General features: G+C 37.0%; 2 protein-coding genes across 3 annotated transcripts; both read right to left on the minus strand.

The window, feature by feature from the left end:
- Positions 1 to 185: 185 nt before the first annotated feature.
- Positions 186 to 6,176, minus strand: rom1b (retinal outer segment membrane protein 1b). Of its 2 annotated transcripts, none has more exons than XM_067457279.1 (6): positions 5,768 to 6,176; positions 5,296 to 5,449; positions 4,276 to 4,551; positions 2,948 to 3,102; positions 2,426 to 2,672; positions 186 to 810 (listed from the first exon to the last, which is right to left on the minus strand). In XM_067457279.1, the coding sequence occupies exons 2-6, from the start codon at positions 5,443 to 5,445 to the stop codon at positions 583 to 585; spliced, it is 1,056 nt and encodes a 351-aa protein (XP_067313380.1). In that variant the 5' UTR covers positions 5,446 to 5,449; positions 5,768 to 6,176; the 3' UTR covers positions 186 to 582. The 2 variants fall into 2 exon arrangements, with proteins under 2 accessions (XP_067313380.1, XP_067313378.1); XM_067457277.1 differs by having other exon boundaries at positions 5,296 to 5,446; positions 5,768 to 6,175.
- A 350-nt stretch (positions 6,177 to 6,526) lies between these two features.
- Positions 6,527 to 12,062, minus strand: si:ch211-276i12.4 (uncharacterized). The gene is made up of 6 exons (XM_067456350.1): positions 10,893 to 12,062; positions 10,025 to 10,053; positions 9,637 to 9,765; positions 9,467 to 9,533; positions 8,481 to 8,588; positions 6,527 to 7,658 (listed from the first exon to the last, which is right to left on the minus strand). The coding sequence occupies exons 1-6, from the start codon at positions 12,060 to 12,062 to the stop codon at positions 7,023 to 7,025; spliced, it is 2,139 nt and encodes a 712-aa protein (XP_067312451.1). The 3' UTR covers positions 6,527 to 7,022.
- Between the last annotated feature and the right edge of the window lie 6,671 nt (positions 12,063 to 18,733).

Here is an 18,733-nt window from a genome sequence, read left to right on the forward strand (position 1 = left end):
TCTCTCTCTCTCTCTCTCTCTCTCTAGGCAGAAGAAGAGGAAATGGATTTAACACTACACCATTTCACAAGAGAAGTTAAGATCAGCCTAGTGTGAGGACAGACATGTCCAAAATGAAAAACACACTTCAACAGAAAAACAAAAGCACAAGCTCATGAGACACAATGACCATGTGACTTCACAGATCAGTTAAAAACTCTTTATTTGTCGCATACATCTTCTGCAATTTCAGCTCTCTACTTTTGTCTATTTGAGCAAAGCATGAAGCAGCAAAACATCTACAGACCTCATGTGATGAAATGTACTATTTCATTGCCTTCATTCATTTCCTTGGAATATTCTTCTTTAACTCTTCTTCATCTTCACTTTATATATAATTGTCATGGAGAAAGGGGGACTTTGGTACCAACAGATTTGTCAGTTTTCCAGCATTTTAAGGGGTTAGGCTACTGGGCTTTACCTCAAATATTTGGGTAGCTTGATGACTTCATTTAACAATAAAGTAATTATGATGCCTTATTTCCTTTGGATGTACACTCATGTGTACATGTGCACTCATTATAAACAATTACAATTGGTCTTTTAGGCTGTGGCTGGCTTTTCCTCTGGCTCGGTCCCCGGGGTTGCAGCAGATGCGTCGCCAACCTGAGTGAAGTGGAGAAGTTTCATCATCTTTTCTTTAGTCTCCAACAATGTCTCCTTCACTCCCTTCTCCAGGATGTATCCCTCTGTCTCGATCTCTACATTCTCCTCACCCAGGACACCCTCCATCGCAGTCTGCAGATAGCGCAGACTGACTAGAATGGACATCTGAGGACCAAGGAGATATAGAGGTCAGAATTTCAAATGACATTAGGACATTTTCTACAGATTTCCCCAAATGGCTCTTCTTAAGGAGTCATTATCAAAGTGATAGTTAAGCCATTAATACAAAATTCTGTAATCTGCACACACTCAGAGTCATTGTTGCAAAACTCAAAATCATCAGAATCACCATACAATCATCATACAATTTCAATATATTTTATCAAACAAATCTTTATTTATGCTGGCAGCTGAAGATGATTTATTGATTATTTAATTAGCAGATAAGAAGTGATGAGTCATGAAATTAGATTTGAAATTGAATGTTATAAAAGCTGAGATGTGTGGTTTTGGGTGCAAGTTATTTTAATGCTTAAATAATGAATATTGACACCTCTGAGTTCACAGCCATACTGCCAGGCGTTCTAGAAGAGTGTCAATATTAACTGTGAACAGTTCGATGTGTTGAGCACATTAGATTATACAATGTGTTATTCAAGGTTAACACTTAAAATCATGTGGTTACTTGTTAATCAACCTGCACATATTATTACTTTTTAGGTTTGTGGCATGACATGTATTAATGTTGGTATGTCCAGTAACCTCAATATTTAATACTTCAGTCTTAAAGGTTGTGTCTGTAAACATTCTGTATTTCTGTTAAAAAAAATATTTTGTGGGTCTGTTATGTGACTAAACAGTGCACACATTACACACTTTACCTGTAACATCATCCTGTAGAGCTGTTCTGTTATTATGTAAATGTGTGCTAATTTGCAATGAGTTCCCATGGGAAGTTAAAGGATATTGGTTTCGTGCTTTATGGGTAAATAAGTTATGTGGTTAGCATTAATTAAAGAGCCTTTCATGTTTTTTTTTCTTCTTATGAAGTTGGTGGTGTTTTTTTATATAAACTATACTGTTCAAAAGATTGGAGTTGGTATAATTTGTTTAATGTTTTTGAAAGCTGTATCTTATGCTCAAAAGGATGCATTTACAGTATTTGATCAACATACAGTCAAAAATATTGTGGAATGTTACTGCAATTTTAAATAATTGTTTTGTGTTTTAATATATTTTAAACATAATTTATGGTAAAGCTGAATTTTCAGCATTATTAATCCAGTCTTCGGTGTCACATGATCCTTCAGAAATCATTCTATTTGGTGCTCAAGATTAATTCCTTATTATATCAGTGTTGATATGGTTAATAGTTTTGTGGAAACTATTAAAAAGAACAGGATTTATTTGAAATCTTTTGAAACGTTATCTTTAGTGTAACTTTAGATTGATTTAATCCATTCTTGCTGAATAAATGTATTCATCTAAAAGAAAAGAAAAATCTTACTGACCTGAAACTTCTTATATAGCAACTTGTTAGAAACTTTCATTTTTAAATTAGGGTGTTCAGAAATCAGTTTAAGGTACACAACATGAAAGTCTTTTCATATTTACATGTGACACAGATCTTATTTTACTCATAAATCAAAAACATCCCACAAAAAATACCCACAGGAGATTTCTGAGAGAACCCATTTCTTGGAAACACTTTTTTTTTCCTTTTTGGAAAATGAAGATTAGTGGTCTGTAATTACTATTCAACCCATTAATCAGCCCATACCTGGAGAAGGAAAAAAAGCAGAACACAAGGGCCGATGGTGTTCATTAAACCCATGTAGTAGTTGACAAGGGCCTGGCGGCAACCTCGGTTGTGCAGGTTCAGCTCTTCAGTCTGATACTCGTAGTTGTAATGGGCAGCATTGTCCAAGAGACTGTTCTGGATGCAGGGCCGGGGGGAGGAGGGGTTACAGCAGCTGAATGGGACCCCATCCACCAGATATCGGCCATCTATGTTACTCTTAACGCGACTGTGTTGACAAAATGGAATAGACAGCAATGTAAGACTATATATAATGCAATTATAGTTATACATTTCCTAGTTTTGTTACACCATTGATTCTGCAACTGTCTTTATTGACTTTCTGGTCAATGCGCCAGGCTCATGCATGCACACATGCAGAATTGATTTGCGAGTACTAGGGGTTTGCCTTTCTTCATCGGGTGATGACATCCTGTTTCAGAGCATGACGTTCTAAACTCTGATTAACCTTGAATGCTAAAAAGGGGGGTGATTTAGACTCACTCTTTCACTTCTTTGGATGTGAAGTCCAGATAGCGGTTGCTGATCCACTGCACCTCAAACCAGTCCCTGTAGTTAGTATTACCACAGCACTGGAACTCAATCTGTAAACGGTCAATAGTTTCTTTCTGGAAACAACGGCCTGGTGTGTCTGTGTCCTGTAGAGATATTTAACATCAGATACGTCTAGTTCATTCAAATAAATATAGATGAAATCCATCGATTCAGTAATAAATTATGTATGTTCTTTTGATTTTAGATGTTGTATATAACTCTGTCCTGCCTTTGGAAATATTTATTTGAATCAAGTGTTGTCTAGACTCCATCATACTTTGAAATGCTGAGGCTTGCTTGCTCTTTAATTAATTAATTTAGTGGTCTTTTAATGATCTTAACCATTTTAATCACAGATCACATGGTCAGAAAATTAACAAGAATTGCACAAATACTGTAGATAAAGTAACTTAACACAGAATAGCCTTCCCCAACTTGCAGACAGCTTTTCACAGGAATAACAGTCATTGTTCCACTTGATGTTAATGGCTTCGAACAGTTCATGAGCAGTTAAATGTGTAATTTGAAACCAAATATTAACTGTAGGGTTCAAATCTGATCAGGCCAAAATATGAGGCTGGTGGGCTTGTTCGCAAGCCACTTCTTGGTTGTCTTTGCAATTTGGGTAGAAGCATTATATTGCTGAAAAATCATTCCTCTTTAGATAACAACTTTTCAGTTGTAAGGTGCAATATTCTCCTGCAATATTCTCCAAAGCATTAAAATACTTTTCAGAGTGAAGTATAGCTCACCAATACCAGCTATCTAAAACGCTCCCCACACAATGATACCTCTTCCAAAAATGCTTCACTGTGGTAGTGATGAATTTATTATTATTTCTCAACAGATTTTTGAAGACACCGCTCTGGAGAATCACAATGCAACTCGTGTTTATCGTGATTCATCACTCCACTCCAAAATTACCATTTTCTGCCAACAACTACATTCTGCCTTTGGGGTTTTTATGAGACAGCAATTGCACTTTAAGTGCATTTGATTAAATTTGGCCACTTTCCTGACCAATGATTTATGGTTAAGACAATCAATTTGTGGTTTTGCCATTTCGGGCTTGGACCTGGGATATATATCCTGAAATGCCTTGTTTATTTTATTTTTATTTTATTTATTTAACTCTTAAATACTTGATTTATTTTTTAAATATCTAGTATTCTGAAATGACATATTTATTCATTAATACTTTGTGCATGAATTATTATATACTGTATAACAACTGATTGCTGTTAAATGACTTTGTTAATCGTCTTTCTCTCACCAACCTTGTAGAAACGGATGCCGTTCTTCAGCCCAATCTTCAGAGACTCCTCCAGGCTGGGCTGCAGGGCGAAGCTCAGAATCATGGCAACCAACAGCAGGGAGGATACAAAGACAGAGAGGAAGAAGAATGGAGGAAGAAACGTCTTCCAGCGTGGGAAACGTGAAGGATCCAGTGAGTCCTGGCAGACTTTACCAGCACAGATGTTGATGCCCACTGATGCTAACCCCACTGCCATCAGCAGATTTGGCACAATGTGGATGTCCATACTGTGCATCACCTGTATAGAGTAAGAAGGGTTGAATATTTGCTATTTATCCTCTATCCTGTTTTTAACAGTTATGCATTTGAGCACAAAGGCCCAGAACAACGTTCACTTTAAATTCTGTACTCAAGGATGATATTTCAACTCAGAACTTGAACCCTAAATTAATCCAGTATAAGAAAAAAGTTAACTTACTATTAAGCAACTTAAATTCTACCTGCATTTACATTCAGCCTATACAGACATCACTGGAAGTTTTAATTTGCCTTTTGTTATATTATATAATGTTGATCTTATAATGCTGTTCGACAGATGTAGGATAATACTGGTTTCCCCCACAATGCTCTTTTCACTCAGTATCAAGTTTCATTGGGAGGTTTATTAACTTCATGATAGATACAAGCTGAGGTATTGGTGCACAGAGGACCTTATCTGAGTGCCAATCCTCAGATTATGTGAGATTATTCCTCTCAACAAGACAAAGCTTAGGCCTGTTACACTTGTGTTGACAATATAAAGGGTAAATGAAAGTAGTAATCATAGTGTATTACAGTAAATAATATCAGCATATCTGAGAATTAGCGTAAAAACACAGAGCATCTTAAAAGAAAACTGTAAAGGATGATTTGAAGCACTGAACGCATTATCCTTTCACATACTTTATAGATCCTCATGGACTGCAATGGCAGGCACACGACATGCTGCTGTTATGTTTTCCATTTATGTTCTCTTTCCGTTTATTAAGAAAAGTTTCATTACCTCTGATCTGCGATGTAGCTCAGTTTTGAGGAAGACTCCCATAGCAAAGGTGATGGCTCCGGAGAACATAGCCACCCATGAAAGCAGCCAGAGACCCTGGGCCAGACGCACCCTCTTTTGGAAGGGGAACTTGAGTTTTAACAACACCATGCTGCTTAGGAAGGGGTTTAGGATAGGGAGAGAGGAACGATTTGATTGCAGATGAGGAATTTAATAGAGGTCATGCAGTATCAGTATCCAGCTTGGCAAATAATCTGTCCTTCTCAGGTAAATTCCCATAGTTTCAGGTTTTGTTAAATCTAAAAATTAGGAGCAGTATGTGCAATCCTGTTTCGCTAGATTACTCAGACCTCACTAACTAATAGAAGAGTGTGAGACAAAAACCCCTTTTTATGTTGAATTTAAATTACAGTTTAGGTTGTTTGATCCAAGATTTGATTTTAATTTGTGTAAAAGAAAAAATTTAAATTACCTTCAAGAATGTTTGAGTGCCCTTTTCTTCAGACCCTGAGCCTTCAATATGCTTCCTACAGTTTGGCAGCCATTTTGACTAGGGCTTAAAAATATGATATTGAGTATTATGGCTTGAGTGTCATAATCTCCTGTCCTCATGTCTGATCCTATTAGACCTACTCTACCAATGAGAATCCAGGCCAGTGTCCTCTAAGGAAACCTGCCCTTGGTCGACAGGTCCAGAAAAAGTGCCAGAGGGAGGGGTTTAATGCAAGGTGTGCCATGTAATGGACTGAGAAACCGTGAAACCAAAATAAACAGCGAAAAAAACAGGCATGACAGAATGTGACACACATTTTAAACCTGTGAGCATTAATAAGGCCAGAAATAAGGTCAGGGCTCAGGCCAAAAATGTCACCAAAAGTGATTAAAATATTTAAAACATAGCAGAAAAATGTCATTATTCATATTCTATTGTAGGTCAATCTTGGGAAGGGGGAAGTGTGTAAAGCTAAATCTACTTTGACTATAGATGCTTTATACTGTATTATAACACAAGGATCATTTAAAATATGACAAAGCAGTGTATTAAATGTGTTGTGGTGTATTGGTCATGTGATGTTGATTCAATTGAAGTAACTGGATGTCACACTGCGTTTTATTTGGATATTTAGACACTACTTTCAAACAACATAATATAACAAATATAAACAATTCTCAAAGACAGACCAAAGACTTCAGAATATTATATAATAAAATAATATGGCTATATGGCTAATTTGCATTCTAGCAGAAATTATAACTTGCATTCTATCAGTTATACACTTAGATTTCAGAATCACAATCACGAAAACTTTGCTAAATAATTTATACAATAAATGAACATATGCACATTAATGGTCTCAGCCGTTAATTTACATATTTCACAGAATTTCTATTCTCTCTTTAGTGCAATTTTTTTATTTTTTTATTTTTTTTACAGGCAAACATTAAGCAGAGAAATATAAATGAATAAGAGATCCAAAATATTACTTTTCCCAAGCAGTTCTTTGACAGTAAATTTGGTTATCACTCAAATAAAATGATTGACTGGAACAAATTTTAAAAACCTTTAAAAATATACTGGGCAAAAAAGTGCAAACTGAAAAACACAAACAGATACTTACTAACATCAGAGCAACAATTATGCATCCTTTCTGCAGTATTGGTAATGGGAGACGTTATTGAGATTTTTATCCAGTTCTTATATTGTTTACCATACTCCAGATGAAATGTTAATGTTTTTCTTTGGGTAGTTCTCTGGCCCCCGTCACTGCTTCTAAACTATCTTTCCCTTCACCATCATGCGCTGGAGGGGGAATCTGGTTCAAAAACTCATTCAGCATCATTTGAGCTGTGAGATAGCTGAAATCAGTGGGGGTTTTCCCCACCGTGATGGTTCTCTCTCCACTTGTTTGTCTGCTGAGCCTCATCTCATCTAGGTTATATGGGTTTGGGGGGACAATGTGGATCTCTGTGTTCATGGCTAACTGATGCAGTTGATGGCATGGGGCCTTTGTAATTGCCATCGTTTTGTGGACTGGCACATCATCAGCAAAAGGAAAGGGAAGTTGTGAGTCACTTCCCTTAACCACAAGTTGCTCTGACCCTACCCATGGATCATGATCATGTGTCCATGGCAGAAAGGCAGTGGCAGGCTGTTGTCTGGCACCTGAGCATGTATGTCCAGTCTGTGGCCATTCAAAAACTTCCCTTTTTCCTTCAGATGGTTGGTTGTTTCTGAGCTCTTGCACCCTGCCTGATTGGTCACTATCAGGTTGGCCTGGAGATGTTTGAGGACATAAGGAGTTTTCCAGTCCTTCCTGAGAGTCAAAATGATTTTTCAACAATCCACTAATCAATGAGTGAACCTGAGGAGAGAAAGTAACCATGAAATCAAAATTGACCATTCTTTTTTTTTCAATTTTAGTTTTTTTTTTTAATATTTATTATTGCATGTGTTCTTGTAATCTTTAATCAAATAATTCCCCTCCCTCGTGAAGCAACATATCTTCTCATCTCTGATTACATGGTTTTTGCTCTGATTTGCATTACAGAGCAAAAATACATGTGATCACAGCATTATTAAATATATTTGGCACAGTTTGCTTGTTGTGGCTCTCTGATTGGTGACATTTTCTGTACAGCATCATGGGTGAGGTAGTTTATCACCACAAATTTCAATATTAAACACTAATATTTTTAAGTTGAAATAACATAAACAGATTACTTTGACAAATGCCATCGATTATTACCCTTGTAACTTATAGCTGGGCTGTCTTTAAAGGTTTATGATTTATCGTTGCAAATCAATTTCCATAATGAAGATAATTAATGGTGTTTTCTTGCACTCTAGCAAACCACAGCAGTCCAACAATCAATTTCTGATGGAAAAAAAAATCAAGTCTGCAGTTTAATGTGCAGACACAACTATAAACAAACTTTGCTGACTAGAGTATAAACAATGCTGTGTTTTGTTTGTTTGAACATATCCCCCTCCCCATTCAGAAAATGTAAATGCATCTTTAAAAACATCTATTACACTACAATAAAATATTATATAGGCTTATAATATTTTAGGCTTATATACTATACTATTCAATAAGCTATTTAGTGTGTAAGTGACTAGTTGTCCAAAAATATGGAAGACGTAGTGCATCTGTTAGTAGTACCTGTCTGTGTGATGCACTTACATTAATGTTTTCCAGAGAGTTGATGGTTTTCTGAGCAGTATCCAGCTGTTTAGTCAGATCCACAACTCTCTGCATGAGGAGCTTCCTCTCCGAGTCCAAGCTGTCTACCTGTCAAAATACAGACAAAAATACTGCTTAAATGTAACACAATGACACTAGAGACATATCAGCAGATGTGAATTTATATTTTCTAAGAGCCCAACCCAAGGGAAAGCAGGTGCTTTAATCATTAAGCCATAAGGCCTGAAAACAGCACTATCATATTTTATAGATAGACGTCTTCATGTACAAGAAAGAAAAAATAATTCACAACACAGAGCTTCTTTGTAGAATGATCATATTGTATGTGTATATTTGGCAGCAACCAGTGTTTTCTTGTTTTCTAGATTTGTCTAGTATTTTCCACAGATGAACTTTGATGTTAAGCACAAATCTCATATCTATGCCAAAAATGATGATTTGGTCCTACCTTAGAAGTCTTGACCTTTTCTGCTGTATCCAACATGTAAAATTGTAAAATATCATAATAGTGCTATTGAATTGATTTACAATTCATCGCAATACAAATAAAAACACAAACTTTTATTATTCGTTTATTTTAACAATTTAGGTTACATTTTTAACAGCAAATATTTTTTTAAAAAATCATCATAATTTTGATGTTTTTTATTTGAAACATTAAAATAAATTAAAATATTGCTTGAAATTGACAGTGTCTAAACTATACTTATACTTTTTTACAAGTTTGAAAAAACTTAATTAAATTAAATGAGAATAAAAACACTTGTTGTATTATTATTATTATTATTAAACCTCTTATATTATCAAACTAACATTCTAAGGTTGACAATGAACATTTTATGAAGGTTAAGCGCCTTCTTTTATAAACCTTCTATTTAAAACAAATACATTATCTTTCTGATCCTATTTTGTACTGTTTTTTGTGGAAAGTGGAAAGTGCCTCCTATAATTTATGTTAATCTTACCGCAGATTTGAGTTTCTGCTCCAAGACGCTGTTTGCCTGCTGAGAAACAGAATAGCTCTCCTGGAGCCTGCAAATGAAACATTATACAAAGAAAGAGAGAGAGTGTGGTGGTATCATTTTTAAGAACTGTAGCAAAAACATTTGTTTTTAATGGTTGCATAAATGCTGACCTTCTGTATTTCTCTTTAAAGCTGACTAACTCTGTCTTGGTGCAGTGCAATTCTGTCTCCATGTTCTCAATGCATGCCACCGTCTGCAACAGGTTCTCGTGCAGCTCTTTGTTGTACTCCTCTAGCATCCTGCAATATATTACAGATCAATGTGGTTAACTGCTGATTTTCTGAGACTCAATATCATAAATCACTCGCAAAAGAACAAACAAAAACACCATGACTCTGCTCTGACTGTGTACTGAACAGATGAACAGGAAGATGAAAATAGAAGCAATCGATATGACAGTGTTTAGGAAACTGAGCAAAGCAAAATGAGGAAAGCTCTGGAATAAGAGCTAAATCAATAGTCTGAAATAACCAATCAGAAAAAGGGAAAACCACTTACTGAACTCTGTCCACAGAACTGACCGAATCCTGGGGGCAAGAGGAAGAAGAGAGGGGGTGAAACAGTAAAGCAGTGCCGAGTAGAACATAGAAAATTGATTTTCAAGTAATATGCTCCAGGAAAGGCCATTGATTGATGACTCATTTGGTTCAATTGAGTTAATCAACAGATATGGACACATGAAGGGTTAACCCCAGGCTATCCTTGATTTGATTTGATTTAAAAAATAAAAAAAACTTAAACAAGCTGTGCTTGCTATGATGACATGACTATCTTCTATATTATTTCTGTGAAGGAAAAACAGAATTTTCAACAGAAATTTTTCCAGTCTTCATTGTCACGTGATCATTCAGAAATCATTCTAATATGCTGATTTGCTGCCCGAAAAACATTTATGTTTTAAAAATATTGTGCTGCTTAATTTTTTTTTTTTGAAACATTTTTTTGATGAATAGAATAAGAATAGAATGATAAAAAAAGTTGTCTTTACTGGCACTTTAAAAAAACTCTATTTTTTTGAATAGTATAAATTTATTAGCAAATACAAAACATTTGGTCTGAAATTGAGTTATAGATTAATTTAGTTAAAAGTAGATTTTCATTTTTATATTGATTTTTAATTGTACAATGATCAATCAGTTTTTATATTTATTTTTAATCATAAAATGTTATCAAATGTTGCTTCCAAACTTCATTAAATGATTGGAACTGACTATTTATTAGTTTGATTTGTTTATTCATTCATTCATTCATTTTATTTCACTTTCTAAAAACATTTTTAAAAATTCCAGGCTCTGTTTATCTGTAAATATTGTTTTACATTAAAAAGTATAGATATTTAATATGTTATTACCATTGATGAACTCACCCTGTGTGGTTTCGACTGCCTCCTGTGTCCCATGTGTTTGGGTCTGTTTTCACTTTTCTCTGAGCTAGCACTGGTGGATGATTTACTTGACTGAGACTCTGACTCCAGCCCTGGGGCTCGTAGAGGAGGCGGGGATCCCTTCTCCTGCTTAGTAACCAAGTGCCTGGATGAGCCGTGACTACTTTGATGTCGCACTTTATGTTTTGAGAGGTGGCAGTGGATAGTTTCAGGGCTGGTGCTGGTACCGTCAGTGAGCAACTGAGAATATTGCCTCTGTTGCTGTTTACCTGAGGTAGCCCCCTGTCTTTTAGCTTTAGAAGGATTGCGGGGTGGCGGTGGGGGTGGTGGAGGACTAGTCAGGCTTTGGTTGTGGTAATGGTCCTGATCGTGTTTGCTTGGTCTCTTATTTGATCGAGAGAGTGAGCTTGAATCTTTATCGTTTTTTCCTGAATCGGGTCTCTCGGCTCTGATGGGCTGCTGTTTTGATGACGAGACAGCGCTCTCCTGCTTGTCTCTGTGGTTTATGCGCTCTTCGTTAGGAGATTTGGGGGGCGTTGGTGGGGTTACGCCCAAAGAGCTAAGTGCACAGGGACTGATCACCTGCTTGGTGATCTCATCCAGGAATGCAGAGAACTGCAGTTTCCCTTTAACAAAGTTATTCCTCGCAGCTTCCATAGAGATCTGCTTGGATGTTTCTGTGTCGTGCACCCTGGTGGAGAGCACCTCCATAGACTTGGCCTTTCTGAAGTTGCCTCCTTTCTGTCCCTCATCTTTATTTTTCAGAATACCTTTGCTGGGCAGCTGAATCGTTGAAACCGCCTTCTTGGGAACTGCCCTGCCTCTGAGTGTGTTGTCGACATTGCCACCAAGGGCAAGGCTTTGTCCCAGGCTTGCAGTTTTGTAAAGAGGCCCATGGTCCATGATGTGGTGAGATCCTGCTGAGAAACAGTCTTTGTGTTGAAGGCCCTCCTCGCTTTTGCTATGGGCTCTGGTGAGTTTTGCCGTCCGATGTCCATGCTGAGAAGCAGGGATCAGTTCGGCAGTGTTTTCCAGGCTGTGGCGGTGCCTCTGATCGCTGTGATCAAAAAAGACCTCCGATTCTCTGCCATGGCCTTTCCTTTGAACCTCAGGGAGGTGGGAGCAGGACAGGGAATGCTGGGGTTTGTGCATGAGATAGGTCTCATCATCCAGGCTGGGCTCTGAGGTCCAAGACGCAGATGAAGTATTGGAGGAAGAGGACAGGCTGGAGGAAGACCTTTTACTCAAGCTGTGGTGTTCTCCAAACTCCTTAGGTTGTGCATGATGATAAGCCTGATGCTGGTTGTCGTGGTGATGATGTCTAAGTCTATCATTATGTTTTCCATGACTGCTTGGAGAGCTGTGGCTGATTTAAGCGGTGATAAATAAGAAAATTAAATGAATAATAATGACAATACTGGCACTATGTGATCTTGTCGTATAATAACAATTATAATGTGTATAATGCAATTATAAATAACAACATTTATACAATGATTTAAACTGCGTTGAATGAGTCATTATTTCTTAATTATTATTTCAAAATTGGCAATATCAAAGACACATTTGAGTGGGAATATAATACATATTTCATACATTATATATATATATATATATATATATATATATATATATATATATATATATATATATATATATATATATATATATATATATATATATATATATATATATATATTCTTTTTTTTCTGTTACAGGTCACAATATACATTTGGTAACACTTTTTCTTTTGACAGTCCACTTTAGACATTCTTCTTACTATAATTAACTTTACAACTACATATCAACTTATTCTAAACCAATAACCTAACAGTTTACAAATACTCTAATGAGTGTTAGTTGACACAAAGTTACCTATAGTTTGTAGAATGTCTATAAGTGACCATCGAAATAAAGTTAACCATACATTTTTTTCAATGAATAATAATTGCAGTAACAAATGCAGTTGGTTTGTTGTATTCATATTCTGTAATATATCTTCATGTTCAAATATAATTAAATTAATTGTGAAGCGTGCTTTTAACTCAAGAAGAATGGGCAGCGGAGGCCAATGCCATCTTTCCATATTCATACGCTTTTGTTCACATATTTTAATTTTAGATAGCTGCCAAGGCAACATTTCTAATTTTCCTTCCATTTTAAGTTGTTCCTCTGTTATTTATATTTTATTTTTTTCAGTTAACAAACCACATTTGGTTGGTTATTTCGTTTTAGTTAACAGTAACAACACTGACACAAATCTCAAAAGAAAGTTTAAGCACATACCTGTGTGTTCCATGGTGTTGATAATGGTTGTGGTGGTTCTGATGGTTGTGAGGATGCTGATGAGGTATGTGATGGGAATATTTGTAAGTTTTGACCTCATCCTCTGAGGAGCCATGGACAGGTGTGAAGTATCTTTCCATGTCTTACCCGCTACACTATCAGTATTTAGCAGTGTTACTATGTTGATGCCTCTCCTCAAAATGTTATCCTTGTAGCTTTTTGGAGAAATTTGAAGAAAGAATTATCTTCTAAAAATATATATTCAAAAGTCCATGAGTTAACAAGCAAATGTTTCTGCACCAGGCTAGAGCAGCAGGAGTGAAGCAAGTCTAATGCTGCCAGGATATTCTATCACCCAATATCCATCTGATTCTGATGTAATGAGTCCACAGTGAACTCAATAAAAATGTGCCATTATGGGGAGAACACAGTTGGAACAAAATCGATCTGGTTTGGTCGATAGACTTGGTGAAAGGACATTGCATGACATGTTATTTAGGTTACATTCACAAAATGGTGGTGTGAATGAAATTCATAGGGGTACTCAGTTACATCACAATAGATTTATTGGAAGCAAACTGTAAGCAAAAGCTCAGATAGTAAGAGCCGATTTCCATATATCAGACCACCACTTCAAGATCACTTTCAGACCACCATATTAAACTAGCCTGATCATTAATAGAATAATATTGGTTATTATTACAATACAAACTAATTGAAATGATCAAAACTGAGCAAAATGTCTGCAGAATGCCCAATCGATCCCCTTTAGACATTTTGTGTGGGTTGTCTCAACTTTCAACCTTGCACAATTCTACTTTGATACATTTTGGTTTGGGTATAGTGACAAAAAATGAATCTCAATATTTTCTACTATTTGATGGATAACTTAAATTATATTTTGCTGAGTGTGGTATTGTGCTGGTTCATTGTCAGTTGTAGGAATGCTGTGAACAGCTGACTCCTAATGTTTTTGGTCAGTTGAAAAGGGGGAATCTCCTCAATGAGCAGCATCCACATAATGCGAAGGCAGCCATATTACGCCAGAACGCCCACCACACACCAACTGATTGGAGAGGAGACCGAGTGATGAAGCCAATCGATATATGGGGATTACTGAGGCCATGATGGACAGAGGCCAGAGGGCAAATCTGGCTAAAATGCCAGGGTTATACCCACTGATCTATATAATGACTCTCTAGATCAGTGGTTATACCCCTATTCTTTTTTCGAAAGACATCCTGGGATTTTTATGGGCATTTTACCTTTTATAATTATTTATTTTTAAACCTAATTGTCTGCATGCATCATCTTTTGTGTTAATTTCATTATTTAATCATTTAATCTCCAGGACCATTTTGGATTTGGCCTACCCAAATTGAAAAGCTTCCCATACACACATACAGTGGTCTAAGTTAAAAATGTTGGTGTCATTTTACAGGAAACCCTTTAAAGTTATGTAAAACACTGCTAAAATTGATAAACATATTAGTATATGTTGTCTAAGCTGTAATAACCCCCCCCCCCCCCCCCAAAAAAGGCATTTTTTTAAATTTATTTTTTAAATTAAAACATTTGCAATGAATACATGTGACGGTACATTTTTGCCTGTTACGTGTTTTATATTGTTGAGAGTGGGTAGGTTTAGGGTAGGAGTGGAGTTGCTCCAAAATATAAAATTAGTCTATAAATATTAATTCTGTCAGACCGGTCAGATCAGGTTGCCGGAATCACACGGCGAAGACATACGGAGATGATGAGATGATGAGACGCGGAGATGATGGTTCATTTAGGCACGTGGATAGCTCAAAATGCATACAGATAACACGCCACTTGCCTTTAGAAAGTGGCGTGTATGTTTACGCAAAGTCATGATGTCATGTTGGTTGGAGAAGACACTACAATTAAAAACTGAACGTGTATGTTCAATATAATGAGTGAGTCACCGCGCGAGTATCACAGCACTGAGCACTAACTGCAGGAGTGAGATAAATAAGCTAATGAGCTCTTGTGATGTGAGCTGAGGTAATCACGACTACACTCGTGGCATACATTCACAATGCAAGTTCAGTCTGGCGCGTTTCAGTTCATGCCTTTACAAGCTTAACTTTCATAGAACTTAATTTGAGAAGTTAAAAGACTTACATTGCTCACCATAGCTCTGCTTAAATGAGTGCCTGTAGCTGCGAGCTGAGCTCTGAGTGTATGATGATGATGATGATAATGATATACACTTTATTGTCAGACAAGTCTGAAATTTTTCTTGCACAACAGTATCTATGTTTACAACAACCCACATACATTAAACATCGACATACACTTAATCCACCTTCTCCATACTGTGAATTTCTACCTTAGTGATTTATTCAACTCTAAGCTAGCCTGATACACAAAAGAATGTTTTAGCCCCACTTTGTTAAATCTTGGGACTCTATACCTCCGATTTGATGGTAACAATTCAAACTCTTTTTGTAGGACATGCTTAGGGTCAGAAACCATTTTATTATAGCCAGCCTTAACAAGTTGTTATAATACTCTGAATCATAAAGCTTCTCAAGGGCTGATTTACAATTTTTGTACAGATTTTTATCTGATTAAACAACTTTGTTTTTGACATAACTGACAGACTCCTATACCAGATAGAGTTGCAGTATTGCAATATACTCATTATAACAGACCTAAAGAACAGCAGAAGAATCTGTTGTCTTACTCCAAATGACCTAAGACGACGAAGGAAGTAAATTCTCAGCTTTGTTCTTTTACAGAGAGAATCAATATGATCTTTCCAGGATAACATATCATCAATCATAACTCCTAAATACTTATATCCTTTAACCTGTCTGATTTCTTCATTATGGATAAAAACAGGTATTAATTGAGTGTCAGATGTTGGACAAAATATAGTCTCCTCCGTTTTACTCGTATTAATGACAAGAGCATTATTCTCGCACCACTCTATCAGTTTAGTCACACCCTGTCGATGCAAATCAGGACTGCACAGTTATTCAACACAGATATTAAAACAGTGTCATCAGAATACTTTTAACAAATACTGTTTTAACATGTCCATACGACAGTCATCTGTGTCCAAGGTAAAAAGTATGGCTGAACTTACACAGCCTTGTGGTACTTTGACATTAGTTGTGATAGCAGATGACATGGTTTGATTTACTTTAACTCTTTGAACTCTGTTAGTGAGAAAAGATATATACCAGTGAATTAGGTATGGATTTACACTCAACTGTACAAGTTTTGACACCAGTATGTCAACCTGTATAGTGTTGAATGCAGATGAAAAATCTAGAAATACAGTTCTTACAGTTGTTTTTGGTTTATCTAAATGTTTAGAGATGATATGCACTAAAGCAGCATTATGCGGCACGCCGGCACCTGTAGCCCATTTCTTGCACACACCTGTGCACGGTGGCTCTGGATGTTTCTACTCCAGACTCAGTCCACTGCTTCCGCAGGTCCCCCAAGGTCTGGAATCGGTCCTTCTCCACAATCTTCCTCAGGGTCCGGTCACCTCTTCTCGTTGTGCAGCGTTTTTTGCCACACTTTTTCCTTTCCACAGACTTCCCACTGAGGTGCCTTGATACAGCACTCTTGGAACAGCCTATTCATTCAGAAATTTCTTTCTGTGTCTTACCCTCTCGCTTGAGGGTGTCAATGATGTCAATGACTTCTGGACAGCAGTCAGGTCGGCAGTCTTACCCATGATTGCAGTTTTGAGTAATGAACCAGGCTGGGAGTTACTCTAAACACTTCACATCTTTAGAAGTGTTTAGAGTTAATTAGTTGATTCAGATGATTAGGTTAATAGCTAATTTAGAGAACCGTTTCATGATATGTTAATTTTTTATAAATATTAAAATATTTCAGTTGGTGGTCAATGAATCTAAAATATATGAAAGTTTAATTTTTATCATTACATTATGGAAAAGCATGAACAATAGGCAATAGGCAAATTTTTTTAGAAGGACCTGTATGTACATTAATCACGGTTATCATATCACTTCAGTGCACTATATCTTGATGAGACAGTAGAAAAAATATAAAGGTAGGCTAAGGTTAACTTATTTACCTTCTGCTGCTTGCTGTCTGTTGTCGCCATTGGTAACTTGAATGTCTGTTCATCTTCATGTTTTTTCGTTCTCAGTCGACATTTTACAATCAAAATTCGTCCAAAATAAGATTTTAACAGATGTAAAATAATCTATGTAAGTTAACGTTATTACTATTGAACCGACCAAAGCAGTCCTATTGTAGATTAGAAGCTGCGTCTGAACACTCCACCGGTAACGGCTGTATATTCAAACCTGAGCGTGAGCGGTAGAAGGCGTGGACTGCTGTCATTGGCCAGATTTCTGGATGACGTTCAGATTGACCAATCACGCTCAAATTTACACGGAAATGATTGGTGAGTTTCTGACTGACAGCTTCAATTACAAATAGAACTTTTGGCGCCACCTCTAGACAACTCCTCTAATAGAGGAAATGAGTAAGTGTTTCATCTGGAAGCTTCGAGTTTCTCAAGGGGGTAATCTAGCGCTCGGAAAGCGTTCCACCCCTAGGGGCTGCCATTGCTAACCAAGCCATCACCTGCTGTTAGCATCCCATTGACTCCCATTCATTTTTGAGTCACTTTGACAGTGAATAACTTTACATCTGAGACGTTTAAAGACTCCATTTGTCCATTGTTTATTTCTAAAGAAACACGACAATGCATAAAAGGCTCCGTTACCTTGTATCTTACACTATCGCCCCGCAGAAGCTGTTTTTGTAAAAATAGGCTAACGATTGCGTCATAACCAACGCGACTCTGTCGCACAGTTGAGAAATTACCGTATAGACCTGAGGAGACGCTCGCAGGCAATCTTTTACTGTCTATGAGACAGTCGGGGGGACGTGGAGACATAAAGTCTGATAAAGTCAAGGGAGAAGAATGGGGAGAAGCCGATAGTGAGCCAAAAGCAACGGGAGAAAATATTTAAACAACGTGATTCAGATTTCACTTTCCACAACTACTAGAAGACCTACAGCTGTCAGACAGGAGGCTCACGTCACATCTACGTCGTCAAGCTCATGTCTGAGCCTGCGCAGTTCGCTCAGCCAAGTGAGTGCCCCTAGGTTGACTTCATTATTTCGCCGTTGACGCCAATGGGATCGCTCGGTCCATTTCTTTTACTGTCTATGGAGTTTCTCCACAGAGATTATTATCGAGTTTATGCGTGCAGTTAAAAAAAACACAAACTTGCACCGATTTATGGTGGAGAATAAATGTTACAGAAGAAACATCAGTCCTTATTGCATTCTAATTGGATGTGCCATAGTGATTGCAACCAATTACAACCAGACAATTTAAGTACTCCACCACATATGGTCCTTCGAGCTGTGGAATTATGTAAAATGGCCTCTGACCAGAGAAGTAGAGAAGCAAGGCCTGCTGATGTACGTCCGAAACGACGAGTGCGGCCACCAGCCTGGTTGGAAGATTATGATGTTTCTCTCCCGTACTATGATCAAGCTTCAACAGC

Source organism: Pseudorasbora parva, chromosome 11 (assembly GCF_024679245.1).
Source record: "Pseudorasbora parva isolate DD20220531a chromosome 11, ASM2467924v1, whole genome shotgun sequence".
Taxonomy (NCBI): domain Eukaryota; kingdom Metazoa; phylum Chordata; class Actinopteri; order Cypriniformes; family Gobionidae; genus Pseudorasbora; species Pseudorasbora parva.

What these genes read in the sequence shown, in the direction of transcription:
- rom1b (XM_067457279.1), bottom strand. Translation starts at nt 5,445, where the DNA reads ATGGTGTTGTTAAAACTCAAGTTCCCCTTCCAAAAGAGGGTGCGTCTG. An exon ending in AGCTACATCGCAGATCAGAG is followed by an intron (nt 4,552 to 5,295) that starts GTAATGAAACTT and finishes TACTCTATACAG; the next exon opens with GTGATGCACAGTATGGACAT. An exon ending in TGCTTTTTTTCCTTCTCCAG is followed by an intron (nt 811 to 2,425) that starts GTATGGGCTGAT and finishes CTTGGTCCTCAG; the next exon opens with ATGTCCATTCTAGTCAGTCT.
- si:ch211-276i12.4 (XM_067456350.1), bottom strand. Translation starts at nt 12,062, where the DNA reads ATGCACAAACCCCAGCATTCCCTGTCCTGCTCCCACCTCCCTGAGGTT. An exon ending in AGCAGAAACTCAAATCTGCG is followed by an intron (nt 8,589 to 9,466) that starts GTAAGATTAACA and finishes GTATTTTGACAG; the next exon opens with GTAGACAGCTTGGACTCGGA. An exon ending in ACTCTCTGGAAAACATTAAT is followed by an intron (nt 7,659 to 8,480) that starts GTAAGTGCATCA and finishes TTCTCTCCTCAG; the next exon opens with GTTCACTCATTGATTAGTGG.